Genomic DNA, 21,540 nt, shown 5'->3' on the forward strand with positions numbered 1-21,540 from the left:
GGTGCTACTGGTATGTTGTGTTATTTTCTTTTTGTTGAGTCTTGTTTTGTTTGGTTGCAAATTAGGTACCTCAGAGCAATAATGTGGAGCTAGTACTCTTGACAATGGGGCACCAGTTGAAAGAGCTCTAGAAGGAGGTAGGGGAGGGGATCATCACATCTGCATCAGCTCCAAATCTTTGCAACAAAAGACAGAATGATAGGCACCAAAAAGAGAAGAAAGGGAAATTTGCTCCAACAGTGGTTTATATATCTACTCTTGCAACAAAGACTTCAAAGAACAACTAATGCTTCTAGTTATGCTGATATTCTGCAGTATTTTGTTCAGTACTAGATGTTATTGGCTATTAAGCTGGAATTCTTTTTATACACATCACGTGAAGGTTAAAAATGTTGCATTATCCATTCTGTAAGATGGGTTTGACATTAGCTGATACATTATGCAATGTGCAAGTGACATTTACTGGCTATATGTTCATATTTGCTCAAGTGTTATCAACTATTGTCTATTCTACTTCTGGCTTATTACATACGGCTCAAGTATATTGCATATTGCTCAGTTTATTCGTGAATGATGCAAGTGTTCAAAAGGCTTTGTTGAAACCTATTATCCAAGTATACTTACAAATTTGCGTGGAGGAAACATAATTTCATTGCAAAATTGGGATAATCATACAAAAATTTTGAAGAAACATTCTCACAAGATAGGCTATTCGGTCATTGCACATTGGTAGAATAGCAATAATTTGATATGTGCAATTAGAAGAGACAAACAAGATACAACAAGAGACATTATTGTCATCACTTTCATCAATCCTTTAGTGCCTTCCATGTTGTTGCTATTCATCTTCACCCCCTCTCCATTGTTAGGCTCATAAAGTTCTCGTGATGGACTGTGACAAGAACATTCATTATTGAGTCCATCTCTGTTAATCTGATTACACAATGAAAAAAATGAACAGGAATCAATTTCACAGATAGAAAAAAGCATTCCTTTTGCTGGCTTTTTGGATTCAATAATTTGATCTTGGCTTTGTTTCTAGAAAAACATCTCCGATATTGATATCTCAAATCTTTTACCCACTGGCAAAATTGTTCGAACTTGACATTTTTGGGAAGGCTCTTAAGATTTCTCGAGGTGCACTTTTTGTGATCTATTATTTCTCTTCTTTCCAAAGTTTCTCTCTCTAGTTTTGCATTTCCTATCTTTGAATGAACAACCCCTCTTTTAATGGTTTTTTATTTGGTGACGAAAAAGACTTTTAGGTCAAAAGATGCGGTTTTTTCTGCCACTTGCAATTTCAGCTCATATGGGTATCAAGCATTATCTGTCCAGATGTTTTTCATCTATTTTCCATATCAAATCGGAGTACAAGGGTTACATGGATATTTCCAAATGATAAGGTGGCAAGCTAACTTTTGATGATGCCACAAGGGATTTTTTGGATTTAACCCAAAAATAAAAATAAAAGATTGCCCGCTCCAAGTACGAAGTGCTTGGTTTTCCCTCAAATGTTTTATGAAGGCATCAGATCCATTTAGCAGTAAGTCATTACTCAAATGATGCATGTAAACAAAGAAAGTAAAGTTGTATTTGGAACCAATTTGCCTGCTACAATTGCACATATCAACTCTCACTCTCTTTTTTTTTCTAATGTTTTTGATAGAAATATCAACTCTTTCTTTTTCTGTCTGAAAATGACTCCTGTGAGTATCTATTTTTATATTTATCTAATGCCAAATATTGTGCAATTTACTTTATTGTTTCTTTTTTCTTTTTTCATGGGATATTTGATGAAACAATTTTTCATCAAGTAAGTAACCTTTTAGAGATTGTTTGTAATTAGTAAAAAAGTCTATTCCAATTTTTGAGGCAATTTTGTCATTCGTTGTTCGTTTCTAAGCTAAATGTATATGACGTTGTAAAGAAAATCCTTGGTGACTTTTAAGTGGTTAGTAAGAATAAAAATGTGTTAGTGATATTTCTTTTTTTTTCAATTTAAATTCCATTGGTTATGCAAGGTGAAATGTCCATAGAGTGACTTCTGTTAATTATCCCAAGGTTTGTAACCCTTTTTTCATTCCAAAGAACTTTTTCCGTAAAACGGTTGAAGTAAATATTGCTTCTTTTAAAGTAGAAATTAAAAATAAAAAAATTGCACAAATCATCCCTTACATATTTACTATTATGAAATTTTAGTTCTTCAAAATCAAAATGTGCAATTCTAGTACAAACACAAATACTCACTTTTGGTCCTGCGTCACCTTTCCAATCAAATTTTGATCAGAATAGGTCATGAACCCATCACATGATCAGTTTTTGAAGGGCAAATTTGACAACTCACTTAATGATGATCTAATTTCTCACTTTATTTGCCATTTTCTCCAATTATTCTCCACTAAAACCCTAATTTTGGAAACCCAATACACAATATCCATTTCTTCCTTCCACCAGCATCCTCTGACACCATTCTCATTTCCACCATCACCGCCACCACCCCCAATCCTTTCTCACTCCTCCCCCATCATGTTTTCCCCTTCTCCTTCATTTATTCTCTCTTTCCTCCCACCTTGGTAAATAGGTCTATTTCTTTCACTCAAGTTTTTTAAATTCCATGGAAATGGGTCTTGTAAAGTTTCAAACTTTTGTTGTAATTATGTTGATCCTTCATGTTGTATGGCTGATTTGAGGCTTACTAATGTTCTATGGCCCTATTTGGTAACTCAATTTAGCATTTAAATTTAATGGGTTCATATCTTAACATGCTCAATGTGTTTGATAATTAAAAAATACAACATATGAATTAATTAAGTGGTACTAAATTTTTTAGATAAAACTTGTTACAAAATATAAGTAATAAGCTATTCACTTACTTAATGTGATATATAGTTAAATCTGTCAAATTTAGTATTTAAGAATTAAATAATTTAATGGATTTAAACTTCAGATTTCAATTTTCAATTTTTAGATTCAAGTTTTATCAAATGCACTTTATGTTTCATGTGGGTTGTTTTGCTGAAAATTCCATGAGTTTTGAGGGAGACAATGAGAAGAAACTGTGGCTATTTTTTGGCCATTTGACCCCCTTTTTGTATATTTTTGCCAAAAATAATGTCAGAATCGGAATCTACATGAAAACCAAGTGGATAGTAAAATTTGAGAAAATTCTATGACCAGAAAGTGGCGACCCCCGGTGAGACCGCGCGTAGCTGTGTTGAAATCTACCATTTCAGCTCCTATGAGCTTTGCAAGAAAATAGAAGGAAGAAGATGATAAAGAAAGGAAAAAGAAAAGAAAAACAAAGAAAGGAAAGAGAAAGAAAAATAGAGATATTAAATTTTTACTGAGACCACTGTTTTGGTTAGTTTGGCATTTGGAGAATAATTGGTCAATTAATAAAACAATGGCTCAACATTGAGTTGTCAGATTTGCTTTCTAAATATTGATCATGTGATTAGTCTATAATTTATTCCATTTTTTACATATTGATCAAGTGATGGATTTGCGACTTATTCCAGCCAAATTTTGACTAGAAAGGTAACAAGGAATCAAAAGTGAGCTTTTTTTGTTTGTTAAGTACTAAAATTTCTCATTTTAATTCTGAGGAATTAAAATTTCACATCACTAATATGTGACGTAATATGTTAATAACGATCGGTACAATTCTCTCATTAAAGGTTTGAAGGTGAGACGGCAATGGAAACAAAGAAATCCAGCTATACAAACGAACTAATTGCAAGAATATTGACAGGGCCCGCATATCACATCCATGGGCCGATTCGGTGGTTGATCGCAGACTGTTCCAGCTAACGACAGGAAAATAGAATGGGCAACATATTGCACAAAAATTTTGAATCCATTGCACTGGAAAATTGCTTCGCCCTTCAAAACCAAATCAAAACATGTATGCCCCATACCTTAGGCATCTGACCGATTTTCTTTTTTTTTTTCCTCTCCTTCATTTTCCATTGTTTCAGGTCCTAAAAGTAGGGGATTTTTTTTATTTCTTTCTAAATCATTTTCATTTTTTTCTTTTTATTCATAAAATAGCAAAGGAAACTATTCTGTTTATGCCCATTCAACAAATAACTTCTCATTAACACTCGAAAAACAGTTTAGATAATCGAAACTGCAATGTCAGAACGGGATCACGCCCCTTCCAGGATGCAAAAGTGGTATATACAAAATCTGCATTGAGCAGCTACGATTAAATACAAAAAGAAAACCCAAAAAAAAGAATAATGTCCTCACAAACTAGCTGCCTTCTCCAGGCAAAAGAATGAAGAGGAAAATCAACTAATGAACTACACCAGTTTATTATAAGAAAACTAAAAGGTCGCAAAAATTAATAAGGTCACATACATTAAGATTTTAGGCTGGAAGCCTGGTCTCATTTTCGCCAGCACTGTTCAAGGATAACCAAAAAGGGGTAATATCATGGTGTCATAACTATCTTCATTCCCCAGAAACATGAAAGAAATACTCCGCCAGAGAGATCTTGAAACTTTCAAGCAATGAGCCCATGCTAAAAGAAACGAAGAACACTTTGATAATGAACACAAGAAAAATACGCAAGTGAAGATACAGCTCTCATTGACACAACAAATTAGTTGGTATGAACTCGACGATCTAATACATGACAGGCAGCTGTTTTTCGGCCCAAGTAAAGAGATGGGCCTTAACCATCCCTGGATGTGTGGAAAACTCGTACAGATGAATAAGAGCCCCTGAGAAGATTGGATAATGCAGCAAATATCAACAAATGTACAAAAATAGCAAAAGGAATATGCAGCACCTACATGGTGAAATTAAAATAGGATCACTGAGACAAGTAACTATGTCAATCCCTGTGATGGAGAGGTTCAGTAACTTCCACTCGAATATTTATACCTCCAGGACACAACAACAGTTCGGAATGATATTCTTCTTTACCCCATTTCACTTATTTCTTTTCAGGCGGCAGAGAGAGGTCGGGTAAATAAGAAAGGTCATCCGTACTAGATCTACTAGCACTGAACGCTCATCTTTAGTATTTTTATCTTTTTCAGAGATTCAAAATTTGTTAGGGTTGGGGGCAAAGCAAATAAAAATATCAATTTATCACCTGCATAACCGAATAGCCCAAGAACGTCCTTGATTAATTTACCTGTAAATTATGCATTTTGTTGAACTTGCCGATGCAATTGCAACAACCAATCAGCATAGCTATTTGTACCCCCGACCTGGTCCTCAACTAGATTAGCAAGCAGGTAGAGACCTTCTCTTGGTTGTTCACCTTGCCATACAAGGTGACAGAGTTGATAATATGATGGGTCACTTTCCCTGTACTTCTTAATTATCCTCATCAGCCTTCTTGACATTTCATTGTCTTGCTCAGTAAGGCAAACCTGGTTCTCACAAAACAAGAAGAGCAGCAAATTCAGGGGGGATCAGAGCCATGAAAAAGGCACAAGCACTGAGAACACACTTTGTAGTGCTTAAACACATTTTGAAAGTTAAATTGCAACAGACTGCAATTTGTTGGTGGTTGTGGCCTGAGATCCCAGTTTCCTACGGGCTACAACTTTGTCAGAAGTAAATGTTTGCTCAGACAACTATTCAACTTTACAGATCCTTTTGAAAGCTCTTAATTTATCTTTTATCTTTTGGCTATTTGAATCACATGCTTTGCTTCATGTCCAAGAAAATTTTGGCTTAGAACAAATTGTCATTAATGTCAACAGCACACAGAAAACAAGGAACATCCGCACAGTTAAATTTCCACGATACTGATAAAAAACCTATTCCTTAGACATGGTAAACTTAGCAAACTTTTTATAGCTTAGAAACATAATCTTCTACTTAAACAAATAAAGATTATTGTAACTTCTAAACACCATATTGGCATCACCATACCCAAAAATCAAGCTGCATAACTATCGTGATAACAATGAAAAATAAAAGAAAGAAAATGTGCTCTTAAATTTAGGACATGAAAGAAAAGAAAATCCTGGCTAAAAAAGAAATAAGAAGAAACAATACATACCCTTGAATAGTCTACAGCATAATCTTCACCAAGTACACTCCTAGCTATATCAGGTGATAGCACTCTGCCAAACCATAAAACAAATCTAAAACCATCATCATAAATATAAATTCCCCTTGAGTCTAGGCTCTCTGCAGAAAGTGGAAGTCTCTTCCAAATGTTCTCTGATTCATCGGCAAAAGATGCCTGAAAATAGGTTAAAAAAAATATGATACAAGGACCAAAACAATTAAAAACACTAATAGCAGGAGTTCACACTAAAATAGCACTGCTTACCTTCAAGAGATACTCATCTAGCCAAATCAGATTTGGATACAGAAGTTTCAACAATTTTTTAACTGGCAAAGCCATCATGGTATATCCAGCAGCGCAGCGTTCATCAAGCTGTGTGTCAGCGTATCCACCACGAAGAGGTGTTGATTTACACAATGCTAAACCATATAGAGCCAATAACTTCAAAGATTCAGGGTATATCATCCTGCCTCCCAACCGATGCTGGACAGCATGAAGGTTTCTATATTCTCTAAGGGCCTTGACAATCCTATGTTGAACAGAAGTTCGAGCGTCTTCCAATTTGTAGGACAATGACTTCTCAAATGCTGTAAAATAAGGTTTATACGAGGACCATCAAGAACAGACCTAAACAACAGGAGAAACCAAGAGGGAAGAGAACCAGTTACCAAGCCTCGAAAGCAAAGATACTACGGCACCAATATCAGCCACGCGATACAATTCCCCTACATCAGCAACAACTGGAGCTGCAGCATTGTGGACCCTGATACGCCTTTCTCCGGAAGATGATGTATACCTAAAAATGGTTAAGAAATACTAGACTGCCTTCAACAGTCATCAAATGCAAGCCGCCTAAGGTCGCAACCAAATAAACAAAATGAACTTCCACTATGACCTAGAAACCATGGAACAAGCAAGTTGATCATGACAGAATGCACAGAGATCCTTGACAAAATCAAGATGTAGAGACCTGAAGATGAACATGGAGGGGAAAAAAATCACTTTATAAAGAAAAAGGGACAGAGAAAATGGAGACTCCAGCAAAAACCTGATTAATACAGGTTTCTTTAGAACAATGGGATTACAGCATATATATACTGCCTTTAGGATGGTTCTAAGATATGTGTCTGGGTGGTTGTTGTGTGTGTCTATATACATGCATATCTATTCATAGATATACAGATATTAGATATATAAATATATAAACACACAAAAACTATTTTGCTATCCATCACTCAATTCCAAAATCAAACATGACTGAGCTCATAGACACAAGCCTGCAGAAGCACAGCAAAACTCATTTTCCAGGACAAGGGATACAATAAAGCAACTTGGAAATACACCGTATCTGTTGTCAGCAGTGTTTCTTCGAGGCATAACTGCATTGCATATGCTTTGTCACAGTCAAGAACTGGAAGTGCCATAAGATCAGTAGATCGCAGCATAAAGTTCCCATGGTAAGAAGTAAAACGCACACCTATAAATGAAAGTGAGATTAATTGCCAGTACCAATGAAGCAACCCATGCAAGAGTAGCCAGAAAAGTCAAACAGAAGTTGGAGAAATGATATTATATCACTTATCAAATAATGAGGACAACTGACCTCTCCCACATCGTATGCGCAAAACAGCTTCCCACGCAGTCTCTCTTGTAAGATCTCTACCTAACTCGTGTCTTAGTTTATCTTTGTGAATAGAAGCAACAAAATTTGGATAGTAGTATACCTGTCCACCAGTATATTTTGCCAGAGTTCCTACAACAGATCAGAAGAAAATGGATTGAAATCTTATTTAACAGAAAATGGATTGAAATCTTACTAACAGTTATCACGACAATGATCAAACCTGTACCAAATGTTTGTAGTCCAAGATGCTAGAGAAATTATTGAATCAAACTATACTCATAAGTTCAGCAAAGAGAAAGTGGCAAAGCCATCAACGTGCACTGTATGCCAAAAAATGCAATTGATAAAGGGTAAGGATCTATGCGCTCCACTTTTTACTTAATCTACTCCCCTTCTTGTTTTTTATCATGTGAAAACATTAAAATATGCATGAGTGCATGAGCTCTAAAACCAAAAGTTCTCATACCACCTACAAATACAGATTTTTTGGGTCTTTTCACATAATAAAAACAGAAAGGTGAGTGTATGCAGCTATTAATGGACTGCACAGACCATTAGCCTTAATAAAGCATTGTCAAGTGATAAAATCAACTAAGAGATCTCTTACTACATTCATCCAGTAAAACTTAGAATAAAAGCATACCTAAGGTGGCTATGTCGGTATACTTATCGCTGAATGCATATATATTTACTGCTATCTGAAACTTCGAGAAATCAGCAGCCATCTGTTTATAAAATGGATCTTCTGGAACTCTTAATGTATACTCTTTCTCGGTCCCATAAACACGTGCATCATCTCCACGAAGCCTCAGGCGGCCAGCACCTAGCGATGGCAACGTGTTTTGAAAAATCAACAATTTGCCACCAAGTTGACTCTGGCAATAGAAAGTAAAATTGTTTTATAACAACTGCATTTTTGACAAACAAATTTAAAAATATGAACCAACAATATCCAAAATGAACCACAAAGGCCCACATCGGAGTTCAGTAGATGCCATAGACTGAAATTCCATTACCAAATAGTGATTGAATAATAACATCGCATCACCGTAAAAGAATAAGGGAAAAAGAGGAAAGTATTTCACACCATAACCATGAAAGCCGCTTTAAGAGCTGGACCAAAAGCAGACTCCACATTCGTGTTCTCCTGAAACATGGAGGGCAAGCTATCGAGAAATGCATCAACAACAGTTCTTGACTCAGACAAGTTAACAAGAAGATCATCTGGCAAGGGTACAAATATATCATCCAGATCCGAGACCACCATCATCTGGGGCTGAGTCAAAGAAGACTGGGGCAAGGAAAAGGTTTAGAATTGATCAGCAGATTTGACCATCAGAAGGACGCATAACAAATGACACAGAACAATGTACCCAAAAAAATCACTAACCTTTATATTATAAAAATGCACTGTGCTATCAAAAGTTATGAAGCCAATCTGTGTTCTGGGAAATCCAGGCAAGGTGTCCAAACAAGACTTAATAGTTTGTGCTACTACCTGCAAAATGACTTTGAATAATTGCACACCAATTCCAGTAAAAAATACAACACCTAAAGACACGTGTCAATGGAGGAAAAAGTAAAGAAACAACAGATATGCAGAAAAGGGAAAGAAGAGCACAAAAAATTCGGAAACTAAAATAGCCACAAGCAAAATAGGATGCCACAAATAATAACATAATCTTGACATTTGGAGCTAAAAGTTATACCTCCAGCATTCCACTTCTCACAGCGCAGACTGAAACATCAATGAGAAAAAAGTACAGTGGCGGCATTGGTGGCCGGAGCATATATTCAGCGGGAGCAATAAATTCAACACTACCCTTAGTAAGCTCAGGCCGTTGATCCAAGTCAATTCTCCTACCACTAGCATCCAAGTGGGCATAATATTCGCCAGGGACTAGCAATGAAAAGTTGAAATAGATCAGCCCATCAGTCACAAAACTGAGAAAGATAAGTATATATTGATGATGTATTATTGCACACCGAAGAGGACCTGCATATTGTGAAATGAAAAGACCAGAAGGCAAACATCGAACATAATAGAGGATGTTCCATCCGCTTGTACAAACAAGAGAAGGAAACACATCAAGCACGTACTAACAAATGAAACAACGTGGGAAGAGACTAAAGAAGAATTTTAAATTGCCTTTGTTTTTGAAACAGAGATCCAAAGAAGTCAATCAGCACCTTGAATCACCAATCAAAGCATTGAGCGACTGAAGCAACGGGCAAATTATGCCCTAGATAACTGGACTAAGTGGCTCAATCCACAATACTCATGCCCAGCACAAAGGATCATAGGATGGAATCTCAATAGAAGTTGTAGATAACATTAAGCATATGACTATATACAGGCCATGAGATAGAATTTGTCACCTGTAATATACTAAAGCGATAGGTGACAGTTAGCACCAATGAAGGATGACAACAATAAAACTAAGTACATATACACAAAAAGCTAAAAAAACCAGACTTCCAACAACTCCACATGCAGAAGATAATTAATGAGATTCAATGTCACACGCATACCCAACCCTGAGAAACCTTCCCCAACCCAAATGGAAGAGGAAACAAAGAAAGCAGAACAAACTTCTTCAAAGACAGACAAGGTGTATATTCTTGTGACCGCAAGCAGAAATTTTACCATCATTAAGCAATGAACATAGGTTGCACCTCCACTTTCTTCCATGGTCAGTGAATGTGACATATGGATTAACATATGTACGACACCTTCTACAACGAATGATGCCAGTTGTCACAAAATTAACTATAGGAACTTCCTCCTGCAAGAAAATAAGTACTTAGAGCAACTTAGTTTTAAAGATCAGCAAACTATATATTTTCAAACAGCAACCCCCATGAGTGCAAAGATACTCACCCTTTCTGGAGCTTCTGCAAGAGGGCAAACAACCGCTCCCAGAGGCAAATGCCACCTTGAAGCCAAGGACTGAGAATTTGGAATCGCACATGTGCTCAACCGCAAATATCTAGAACTACAGTTCATAGGATACATCTCGGCAAAAGATTTAGGCTCCACATCCCCATCCAATGGCCTTGGTAATGCTTTAGAATCAATTCCTGCATCCAATGATCCAGGAACAGACCCAAGAGAGAGGGACCTGAAGTCCTCCACCAAGCCTTGTGCAGTGCCTAGAGGTGGCAGAGAGGCTGGATGTTGCATGCGGTCCCGTGAATACATCCCTACTGGAGCTGCAGTTGGAGGAGACTGCACATAACCTCCTTGTTGACCAACATAAGGCCCTGATACTGCTGGCGCAGGTGTAACAGAACCACCTTGGTGAGGTGGAAAGGCAACAGAGTTCACAGGTGGAGCTTGTGGAACTGCATTATACTGCTGACTAGGGTACCCAGAAAAAGCTGACTGCAAGGTACCTCTGGCAGCAGGAAACGATGCCCTCATAGGTGGTGATGATGGCTGTAAGTTTGTGCTAGAAGCACCAAAAGGTGAATCCACAGACGATAGAGGAACATTCATACCTGGTTGAACAGTATTCATGCTTTGAGGCGGAGATCCAAAAGGAATAGTAGGAGGCTGTGGCCGCATTTGAAAGGAAACTGGAGTAGATGAGAAAGGGCCAGCGGGAGGTCTTACTGGTGGAGCAACTACTGGCCGCTCCCCAGCTGAAGTCCGAAGAGAAGGCACTTGCACAGGTGAGGAAAATTGTGGGCCTGAGAGATGCTGAAAAGGTCCAGTCTGTGGCGGGCCATAGGATGGTGGAGGAGGTGGTCCTGCTGGATCATTAGATCTGCCCGGCTGTACAGACCTAAAACCAGAGGCCTCTGAGGAGGAAGGTGGGATCTGGGAAGAGGGAATAGGATTATAAGAGCGAAAAGAAGAGGCTTCTGCTCCAGCCACTGGGGTAGATGATGAAAATGGTGAAGCAGTTTGAGCAGCAAAGAATGGTGAGGTAGATGGTCTCTGAGAATAACTTGCACGGTTAGGATTTTCAGTTCCCATGTAATTTCAATTTAGTTTTGATATCCTGCTGCAATGCCTTTGCTTTGACAAGTTTACCTTCCATGAAATACAATACAGATATGTCACTTGCGATAAAATGATATATTACATGCAGATAGCATTCAAATGATTCTGAACACACCACAAGAAAGTGTAATAAATAGTGTCCACCCAAAAGTTCTACTGGTCCTAGTAATAGCTGAAGGTGGAGGAGGGTAGAAGTGACCTCTGCTCTCAATCTATGAGAAAACTAAGAAATCCTCAGTTTAGAACATGAGAAGATCATTCTAAACTTGCCAATCTCCAGTTTAATTCGTTCAGTTCTTCCCAGCAAAGGGGTAGGGTAGGGAGGCAGGGGGCTTAAATTGCGTAGTGCAAAAATCCCACAAATCATATGAGTGTAATTAAGTTACAAAAAGAATGTCAGTTAATAAGAGTCAAAGAAACCGTTACATACACTGACTCCAGTGGTACTACTGCAAATTGAGTAACTTGAATAAATTACAAGTGCACTTTTCAATCCAAACCAATTCAAAATACTAAGCAAACAACCTCTACTATTCAGATATGCTATAAAATACTGCATACAAATTACATTAGCCAAAAAAGAAAAAATGAGATAGCCACCCCATTAATCCTCTGCTCAGATGGACAACCACTGCCAAGTTGTGTTGAAAAGAAGAGAGAAAATAACGGAAACAGTCCTCGCATTTTAAAAAAAGTTTTTCTTGGTCTCTCGCATTTACAAGGATGTTAAATTGTCCCTCACATGAGATGTACGAATGTACCAATTTCTAAAATCATCCTTTCCTATGGCCTTCTTATCTTAACTATTCCTTTTCAAGTTGGGAGGCCTTTTTAGTTTATATCGTCTCATTTCCTTTAATATACTCATCTAAAATACTTTGAAAAAATTAACCTTCAAATAAAAACTCTTACTTTATACCTATTACTACATTCTATTTTCTGCATGATTTATTGTACATAATTTATTTTAAGTTAGTGGCCTTGCCATTAATGATACCACAAAAAAAAAATTTTGAATGTAAAGGAGCTTAAAAAAATATTCATGTTAAATTTGAGGTACTTTTTCAAAGATTCTCCTTGTAGAAAAACAAATATATCATTGAGATAACATCCGCAGTGCAACATTTCATGTCCACAAATAGCCTCCCAAAGTATCTCAGAATAAAGCAGCATTAAATTTCTCACATTTTCTCATTGTTATGGTCCATACCATACACAACAATTTCTGAATGTAATTGGTACCATAAATTTGCCAAAAAACAAATAAAGGTTAAAGTCAAGGTGGGAATGAATTTAAAATCAAATCCACAAACAAGAAATCAATCACGAATAAATGAATTTGCAACCTTTTTAAACACATGGTCAAACAATGCTAAAAGAATCAAATTACAAACTAGAAAAAACAAAGACTTTCTTTTAATTCTATTTCATATTCTTGAATTTCCGTAGTGATATGAACCATAATCATTTTCTTCTAATTTTAATTTTATTTCGTATTCTTGTTTTTAAAGATAGGACGATGTTAAGAATCCACTCTCCATTGTAGCATGCACGAGAACTATATACTTTCTTGAATTCCTAAGACAAAACTATTTTGACCAGCAGTGAAACTAGGAAACTGGATTTTTTCAAATAATGGAACTACAAATTGAAGACAAGAATTGTAAACAAAGTTTATGAAGTAATGTTCAAATTTTAACACCTCTATCCTTTAGCAGTAGCCATTTGGCATTTCACAGACCAAGTTTATCTGATTTTCTTATTTCTTACATGTCCAATTCATTTTCTTTTTGGATTAAATAAACAAGAAAATTTCCATGTAACCAAGAACTAAAATGAATTCTGCTTGATTCTAAATAAATGCAACTTTGGGACTGAGAACATAGGAAAAAAAATTACACCTGTTGATTTTGCATTTTAAGCTACACATGCTATGCATACAAAAGAAGAAAGATTGTATCCCTACAGATCCTCCTTTTTTAGGCAGATACTTGTCAATTTAAAGATTTCAAACCTTAGATGCCAAACTCAAATTGAAGAATTTATAAACAATGATTTGGCAATTTTAAGCTTTGGTAAAGCCACTAGATTGGGGAAATGCAAATCCTGTTTTCCATCACTTGTGTATTTTCAGCTTAGCATATTTATATTCCACACAACAATCAGTTTCTTGGATTTCACACTATGCAGCAAATATCAATGAGTCAATTCCAGTCGTCTTATGATTCACGAGATTCCTCAACTTAGTTCACCTCCATTAAAATTTGAAATTCAGATAAAAAAGTCAAGGTAAAAACCAAAAAGGGGGTCAATAGATTAAAAATCCAGAGTGAACTTTGAAGGGCTAAAGCAGGAAAGAATTCTGATTTTATAAAGGTTTGAGCAGTTGTCACTAGAAACCAGTGAGACTTCTCATCTTCTTGAAGCCAGAGTCTTGAATTTGATTGTTATCAGTCTCAATTCATCAGGAGCCTCTTTCCTCTATCTCTAAAAGTTTATTTCTACGAATGGGGTAAGAAGCACAATTTTCATCCAACACTTAGCCAAGCACAATAGTCAGCCAGAACATCCATGGGAAATCTCCCTTGAATGTGTTTAGTAATTCATGCTATACTAGCTCCCAGCAATTTCAATGTCAAAAAGTTGTGTCTTAGACTGAAAAAAAAAATGCAGAATTGGTGGTCTAATAGTTGTAGATTCCAACACAAAGAATCATTGTCCTATTTCACCATGTTTGACTAAAATGCAGTAAAAGTTAAAAGATTGGACGATTAAAAGTGACTCAAAACTAAGAATGCCAAATTTAGTCACTAGCAGCTTACCAAATTTTCATTTTTACCTCCCCATGCCCGAGGTGTATAATCGAATTTCTAATCTTAACAAAATCTCTTCTTCCAAGATCAAGCCTACCTTAAACGCAGATGAAGTTGAACTCAAACAATACAGATTAAGCAGGGAGCATACCACAATCTTATAACTTGAAAATCAGAAAAAAAATCTGAGAAGCCGACATTTTTAACTAATAATGGATTAACATAATTATTAATTAATTAATCATTCAAGAGTTCTGAAAAGCGAACTACTACCAATTAACATATGATCGATCCACTGGAGCACTGATCCTACCATTCTCAGATGTTGCTGATCAACAATTGGGAAATCAAGTATTCTAATACGTTGCTTATCTAACAATTAGAAAACAAAATTGGTTGTAGAGTTTCTGAATAACTCATTAAACTTCACCAAAATACCACAGAATTTTCGCGGTGCTTGCCGACACGACTGTGGCCGGAACTTATGTAGCCCTTCGTCTTCCTGGTCTTCTTTTTGGCCTTTGTAGGGCGGTGGGGGGAGGACGGCGGTGGGGGGACGGCAGAGGGACGGGTTTAAAGAGAGCAGCGAGCCTGAAAGTGGCCGCCGGGGAGGAACTTCTCCATATTTTTGGTAAAGTTCACCAACTATTAACTCTTTATTTTTTGTTGGATAATTGGTAAAGTGCGTATAAATTCACTAATAAACGAGGAAAATAACTTGGCACGTCCAATAATTTAGTTCACAATAAATAAACTAACACGATCAATATCTGTTTCCTCCTATAGGTGTCCCAATTGGAATCTAAATGGAAATATGGAATTGAATTAGAATAGAAAAAAGATTTGGACAGTAAGTTTAAATTTTATTTAAAAAAAAAAGAAAAAAGATTTGGATATCAATTTTTTCCATTTTTATATTCAGTAATAAAACATAGAAATCGGCTTGTGATTGGTCGAAAATCAAAATTAATTTGTGTTTAATCGATTTTGTCCATTGTCAGAAATTAATTTAATATCTAAAAATCACGTCACATGATCTATCAGAATAGTTATGCATAAACTCTAACAGAGTACCACTCTTGCAAAAGTTTTTTTTATATATATTTACTAGGTGCGGTCCCCGCGCGATGCGCGGGCGTCATGGGATTTTTTTTTTATATTATTGCATTGAGGAGTTAAGTGAAATGCATATTTTGCAAAAGATCGCTGGACTGCGTCTGTGATATAGATAATTTTTCAGGTCTTTTCAAAAGGATAAATTTATGTGGATCATTGTTTATATCCAGTTTACAGGATCATGCAGGCATATTTAAACATATTTACAGCTAAAGCTTCTTAGAGCTTTTTGCACTTTCAAAACTGTTAAAGGGTTGCAAGCCTAATTGTTGTAGATGTCGGTTCGTTGTTTTTTGATGGGGCTGTCTATCAGTTTGAGTGCGGTCAGGAGATTGCTGTCTATATTTGCTGAAGGTTCTGGTGTATGTGCAACTTCGGTTGTTTCTGGGTGTGACAGTGATGAGAACATGAAGATTTGGATTCCCTTCAAATTCAAGAAAATTCGATTGATGGTTGATAGTACAATCGGGTTCAAGAATCATTGAAGATTTGTCATGCTTATTTCTTGTTATTTATTTAAGTATGTTTCCAGCAATACTTATTAGTTAGTCTTGAGTTATCAACATATATAGAATAACAGCCGAAGGCCTCTTTGGTCGGCTTCGTTTTGGTCGTCCTCTCACGTGCGTTGTGCGCCTGGACTTATTCTAGGTATGTGTCATGTGGACTGATCTATTAGATCTACTGTCGTTCTTCTTGTCTGTGGACTATCTTTCCTATCTATTTCAGTTTACAACTTGGTAATCTATACTTATATAGGATCTTGCATGGAAATTCATGCATATTTCCAAACCATTAATGTTGATAAAAAATATTTATTCTTAATGATCTACAGAGGCCCTTCAAAATGGAGTCTCTCTTGATGAATCTACCTCTTCCTCCATCAGCCATGGTATTCATGTCTTCCATTGCCCAGTGAGTAACAGTATCATTAATGACATTGAAATGGAGCATTGTTTTAGTACAATGCTAGAAATCAGTCTTGAGTGACATACAGACAGTCTCCCTTGCAAGAGCTTCAGGATTTTCTAATCCTCGGGGTTGCTTATAAATTTCAGAATCACAGCAATTGACAACAGCAGAAAGTAAATGCTTCACACCGTCTAAGCAACGCAACATGATATCTTACAGAAACCAAAACACTCCATACCTGTAAATTAAATGTTACAAAATTTTTGACATATCATTTCAGAAAAAGTGTTGATGCTTGAATTAGTGAAAAAACATCCAATGATATGTCAAAGAATAGGATATACTTAAAAGGAATACAAATCAATGAGATAACAGTAAAAAAACTCAAAAGAATGGACTGCAAAAGAATAGGTAATTGCAAACAATTGAAGGTGTAACTTGTCCATACACTTTTGTCTTTAACTGAAGACATCATCTTTTAATTCATTAATGTGTTTTCCATACTTTTGACATACTTGCACAACATATGTTTCTTTTTTCTTTTTTTGAATAGAAATAAAAGTATTTGGCCATACAGTAGCACGAACACAGTTGAATTGTTTACTGATGATAGCAATATTGAATCAGTATCTTAGTAAACATGATATCCTCGTGTGCTTATATGTCAGTAAAAAAAAAAACATACAAAGATATGTTACAGAATTTTTGAACTACAAACGCTGATGTTTAAAACCTGATAATGCATACAAATTGAACTTAAAACCAACTTATTTATTAATCTCCTCTTTGAATTAATAGCTGATGTGTATGGCTGAGCGATAGAAAAAAGAAAGGATAGAATCCACCATAGCACACCCAAGGTTAGAAAAGCAGAAATCAAGCATACTTGGAGTCAATAATGAAAAACAGATACCAAAAAAGTGAACTGACCACAACAGCCAGACGAAAAACGACACCATGGCCACCAGATAATCAATTATTTCAGTTTAACATTTATGTAATTCAAAGTAGCTCATACGAACATAACATTCCCAAAAGTCTGGACTTTCTGAAAGAGAACAGATGCTGAGACCACAGGATCTAGAGGTCCCGGGTCAAATCCCCCTTCCCCTATCCTGCTTCCTAAATTCCAACCCTCCCCTGCCAGGAGAAGAAAAAAAGAAAAGAAGAAGAAGAAACAGAACATAAAATTCCTTTTTTTACACGGCTGTGCTCCTGCCAGTCAACAAATAATGATCAGCTCAATAGTCCAAAACCAATGCTTGTAAGGAAGCCCTTAACCACCAAACCCAGTTTGTACCCCACAATCCTCGATGCTGATCCAATATGGAAAAACCCCAACAGTTCGGGAAACTGGGGGTTTTTCCATATTGGATCAGCATCGAGGATTGTGGGGTACAAACTGGGTTTGGTGGTTAAGGGCTTCCTTACAAGCATTGGTTTTGGACTATTGAGCTGATCATTATTTGTTGACTGGCAGGAGCACAGCCGTGTAAAAAAAGGAATTTTATGTTCTGTTTCTTCTTCTTCTTTTCTTTTTTTCTTCTCCTGGTAGGGGAGGGTTGGAATTTAGGAAGCAGGATAGGGGAAGGGGGATTTGACCCGGGACCTCTAGATCCTGGGGTCTCAGCATCTGTTCTCTTTCAGAAAGTCCAGACTTTTGGGAATGTTATGTTCGTATAAGCTACTTTGAATTATATAAATGTTAAACTGAAATAATTGATTATCTGGTGGCCATGGTGTCGTTTTTCGTCTGGCTGTTGTGGTCAGTTCACTTTTTTGGTATCTGTTTTTCATTATTGACTCCAAGTATGCTTGATTTCTGCTTTTCTAACATTGGGTGTGCTATGGTGGATTCTATCCTTTCTTTTTTCTATCGCTCAGCCATACACATCAGCTATTAATTCAAAGAGGAGATTAATAAATAAGTTGGTTTTAAGTTCAATTTGTATGCATTATCAGGTTTTAAACATCAGCGTTTGTAGTTCAAAAATTCTGGAACATATCTTTGTATGTTATTTTTTTTTTACTGACATATAAGCACACGAGGATATCATGTTTACTAAGATACTGATTTAATATTGCTATCATCAGTAAACAATTCAACTGTGTTCGTGCTACTGTATGGCCAAATACTTTTATTTCTATTCAAAAAAAGAAAAAAGAAACATATGTTGTGCAAGTATGTCAAAAGTATGGAAAACACATTAATGAATTAAAAGGTGATGTCTTCAGTTAAAGACAAAAGTGTATGGACAAGTTACACCTTCAATTGTTTGCAATTACCTATTCTTTTGCAGTCCATTCTTTTGAGTTTTTTTACTGTTATCTCATTGATTTGTATTCTTTTTAAGTATATCCTATTCTTTGACATATCATTAGATGTTTTTTCACTAATTCAAGCATCAACACTTTTTCTGAAATGATATGTCAAAAATTTTGTAACATTTAATTTACAGGTATGGAGTGTTTTGGTTTCTGTAAGATATCATGTTGCGTTGCTTAGACGGTGTGAAGCATTTACTTTCTGCTGTTGTCAATTGCTGTGATTCTGAAATTTATAAGCAACCCCGAGGATTAGAAAATCTTGAAGCTCTTGCAAGGGAGACTGTCTGTATGTCACTCAAGACTGATTTCTAGCATTGTACCAAGAGCCTATATTATGTCACTTGCATTTCTTTTTTCACACTGAAGGAAACGAAATTGTTACTTAGATCACGTAGCCTTATTTTCATTGAATGGCACGTGCTTCATCAACATAATTGTTGCGCAAATTGAGAAATTAATTTTACTTAGTTGAACTTATGGCATCTGACTGGACTGAAATTTCTACTGCTGATTGGCCAGGGGTGATTTAAATTAACAAAGACTGCAGTATTTGCTCTATGCTATTCTTTTCACAGTGCATTTAAGCTCTGAGTTAAAGCTGCATGAGGCAAAAATAAGTTACCAGTGTCCATATAAATTCTCAAAGACCGAAGGAGTTTCTCTAGCACTTGGTGACTCCTCCTTCCATGTTAATATCAGGTGCCATGTCTTAACTTGATGCAAGCTCAGGCCACAGATTGAACCATGGCTTCTTTTGGAGAATTGGTGTCATATCTAAGGAAAGGCAAAGGTATACAAGAAAGTAGTGGCGTAGAAGATATTAATCATGAAGAGACCACACTTATTTGAAGCACATGTAGATGATTTAAATAGTCTTGAAGATAGTAGACATGATCATCTAGCTGGTTCTTACTTCGCATATCTCCTATGTGATAAATGGTCTAACAAAGATGTTGAGGTTTGCAGACCTTACAAGTGTTTTTTGAAAATGTGGTGCATTTTCTTAGTAGTAGATTGCCTAAAATGGGGCCATCTGGAGAGTTTGTCTTCTTTGTACCGTGCTCAGCTCATTTTCCTTGACTAAATGGAATTTCTAATATTCAGAGCTTACTTCATTTTCGTGCTGATAAGAATTTTTTTTATATCAGTTGTCTACCAGTTGTTCTGATTTGGAAATTTTGCTGTTATTTTTTTTTCTTTTCCCCCTTTTTGGAAAATCTAGCTGCAGTCAGTGTCAGTGAGATAGAGGCACTGTATGAATTATTTAAGAAGATCAGCAGTGCTGTGATTGATGATAGGCTTATCAACAAGGTAATAGATTTCACTGTAAGTGGTACAAGTGCTATTCAAACATAGCCATACTGTCAATGCACTGACTTGTACTTTTTCTGTCTCAGTTACATCCCTCATGTTTTTGTTTTTCTATATTTTGTAGTTGATTTATGTTTTTTCCTTAATTATGCTAATTAATTGCTTTGCAGGAAGAGTTTCAACTTGCACTATTTAAGACAAATAAAAAGGAGAGCTTGTTTGCTGATCGGGTACTTTCTGCAAATGTTGAACAATAGAATTGATATGTTTGATTCATGTCTGTCTCCATTAGGAGTATGTAGCTTTTCTGAGCTGTTTTCCGACGCCCCCTGTTCTCTTTGTGCGGAAAGTATTCAAACTTAGTCACCTTTCCTTTTGATAATCGATGACAAAATCATTAAAAATTCCCAGGTATTTGACTTGTTTGACACAAAGCATAATGGGATATTAGATTTTGAGGAGTTTGCACGCTCTCTTTCAGTCTTTCACCCAAATGCTTCGATTGATGATAAGATTGAATGTAACCATCTTTCTTATTTCTTCTTTACGCCGTTGTTTCATGCATATACTCCCTGGTATATCAATATATCTCTTTCAGTTCAGTAAAAGATTCTTATTTTTCTATTCTGTGCTCCTTTTCATTTTATTTACCTATTAGTTGACATTTAATTATTGTGGCCTGTGGTCGAACTTGCCTTAATTTGAATGCGGATTTTGTTGTTCATACCTTCTCCTCCTTTTCTTTTCACCAAGTCTTCTGAATCTCTTTAGTTGCTCTTTATTGTTTCAGGTTTTGCTTTGCGGTAGAAAACAGTTGATTCTACAACAGATGAAGAGCAAAATAAAGGCTTTTTTAGAGCTGCATATGTAACTTCTTCCTGTATCTATATTTCAACAAGTTATAATTTTGCATATCCTTGCATTCAACTTGAACAGTAGCCTTCAGGTCATTTCAGGGATCCTGCTGGTGCCATTGACTCTCGCGCTGACCATCTTTATGTTTTGGCATGTTTATCTTATTCTGCAAAACAAGACCACAATAGAGGTTTGCATTGGTGGTGATAGTATTTTTTTTTCATCTATCTGGCATCTGATCAAGTCTGATGACCACTTCCTACCTTTTTTATCGTACAGTACCATGAAGGTGTGAGAGTTATGTGGCTTGCTGAAAAAGGAGATTATCTGTATTCACATCCATATGATCTTGGTACTTATGAGAATATGATATCAGTAAGTCGTTTCTCTCTTCTCTTGTTCTTAGTAGCAAATAAGAGAGCCTAGAGTAGGCACTTCATTTGGCTGATCAAATTAGGCTTCTTGTGCATAGAAGTTTACTAACTAATACTGTAGATATCATGGTACAACATGCTCTCCGAGATATGGTCTTAGC

At 36.2% G+C, this 21,540-nt stretch overlaps 2 protein-coding genes across 2 annotated transcripts; one reads left to right on the forward strand and one right to left on the reverse strand.

Annotated features, from left to right (window-relative positions):
• Positions 1–4,090: 4,090 nt before the first annotated feature.
• LOC113775655 (protein transport protein Sec24-like At3g07100) lies at positions 4,091–15,075 on the reverse strand. The gene is made up of 14 exons (XM_027320618.1): positions 14,899–15,075; positions 10,543–11,700; positions 10,309–10,447; positions 9,371–9,561; positions 9,052–9,159; positions 8,749–8,952; positions 8,305–8,536; positions 7,641–7,790; positions 7,358–7,514; positions 6,706–6,833; positions 6,302–6,624; positions 6,026–6,211; positions 5,147–5,387; positions 4,091–4,727 (listed from the first exon to the last, which is right to left on the reverse strand). The coding sequence occupies exons 2-13, from the start codon at positions 11,641–11,643 to the stop codon at positions 5,154–5,156; spliced, it is 3,153 nt and encodes a 1,050-aa protein (XP_027176419.1). The 5' UTR covers positions 11,644–11,700; positions 14,899–15,075; the 3' UTR covers positions 4,091–4,727; positions 5,147–5,153.
• Positions 15,076–19,001: 3,926 nt separating this feature from the next.
• On the forward strand, positions 19,002–20,957 carry LOC113774110 (calcineurin B-like protein 3). Its single transcript, XM_027318674.1, has 5 exons — positions 19,002–19,125; positions 20,068–20,150; positions 20,321–20,380; positions 20,562–20,670; positions 20,941–20,957. Exons 1-5 carry the CDS (start codon positions 19,002–19,004, stop codon positions 20,955–20,957), a joined length of 393 nt encoding a protein of 130 aa, XP_027174475.1.
• The last annotated feature ends 583 nt before the right edge of the window (positions 20,958–21,540 follow it).

This window comes from Coffea eugenioides, chromosome 6 (assembly GCF_003713205.1).
Source record: "Coffea eugenioides isolate CCC68of chromosome 6, Ceug_1.0, whole genome shotgun sequence".
Lineage (NCBI taxonomy): Eukaryota > Viridiplantae > Streptophyta > Magnoliopsida > Gentianales > Rubiaceae > Coffea > Coffea eugenioides.

Bases quoted from the DNA above. Each gene is read 5' to 3' on its own strand.
- LOC113774110 (XM_027318674.1), top strand. From the start codon at position 19,002: ATGTTGCGTTGCTTAGACGGTGTGAAGCATTTACTTTCTGCTGTTGTC. The intron at 19,126-20,067 runs GTATGTCACTCA...ATCTAGCTGCAG, and splicing joins TCTTGCAAGGGAGACTGTCT to TCAGTGTCAGTGAGATAGAG. The intron at 20,381-20,561 runs GTACTTTCTGCA...AAAAATTCCCAG, and splicing joins AGAGCTTGTTTGCTGATCGG to GTATTTGACTTGTTTGACAC.
- LOC113775655 (XM_027320618.1), bottom strand. From the start codon at position 11,643: ATGGGAACTGAAAATCCTAACCGTGCAAGTTATTCTCAGAGACCATCT. The intron at 6,212-6,301 runs GTAAGCAGTGCT...ACCTATTTTCAG, and splicing joins TAGATGAGTATCTCTTGAAG to GCATCTTTTGCCGATGAATC. The intron at 5,388-6,025 runs GTATGTATTGTT...TGTGAGAACCAG, and splicing joins ATGCTGTAGACTATTCAAGG to GTTTGCCTTACTGAGCAAGA.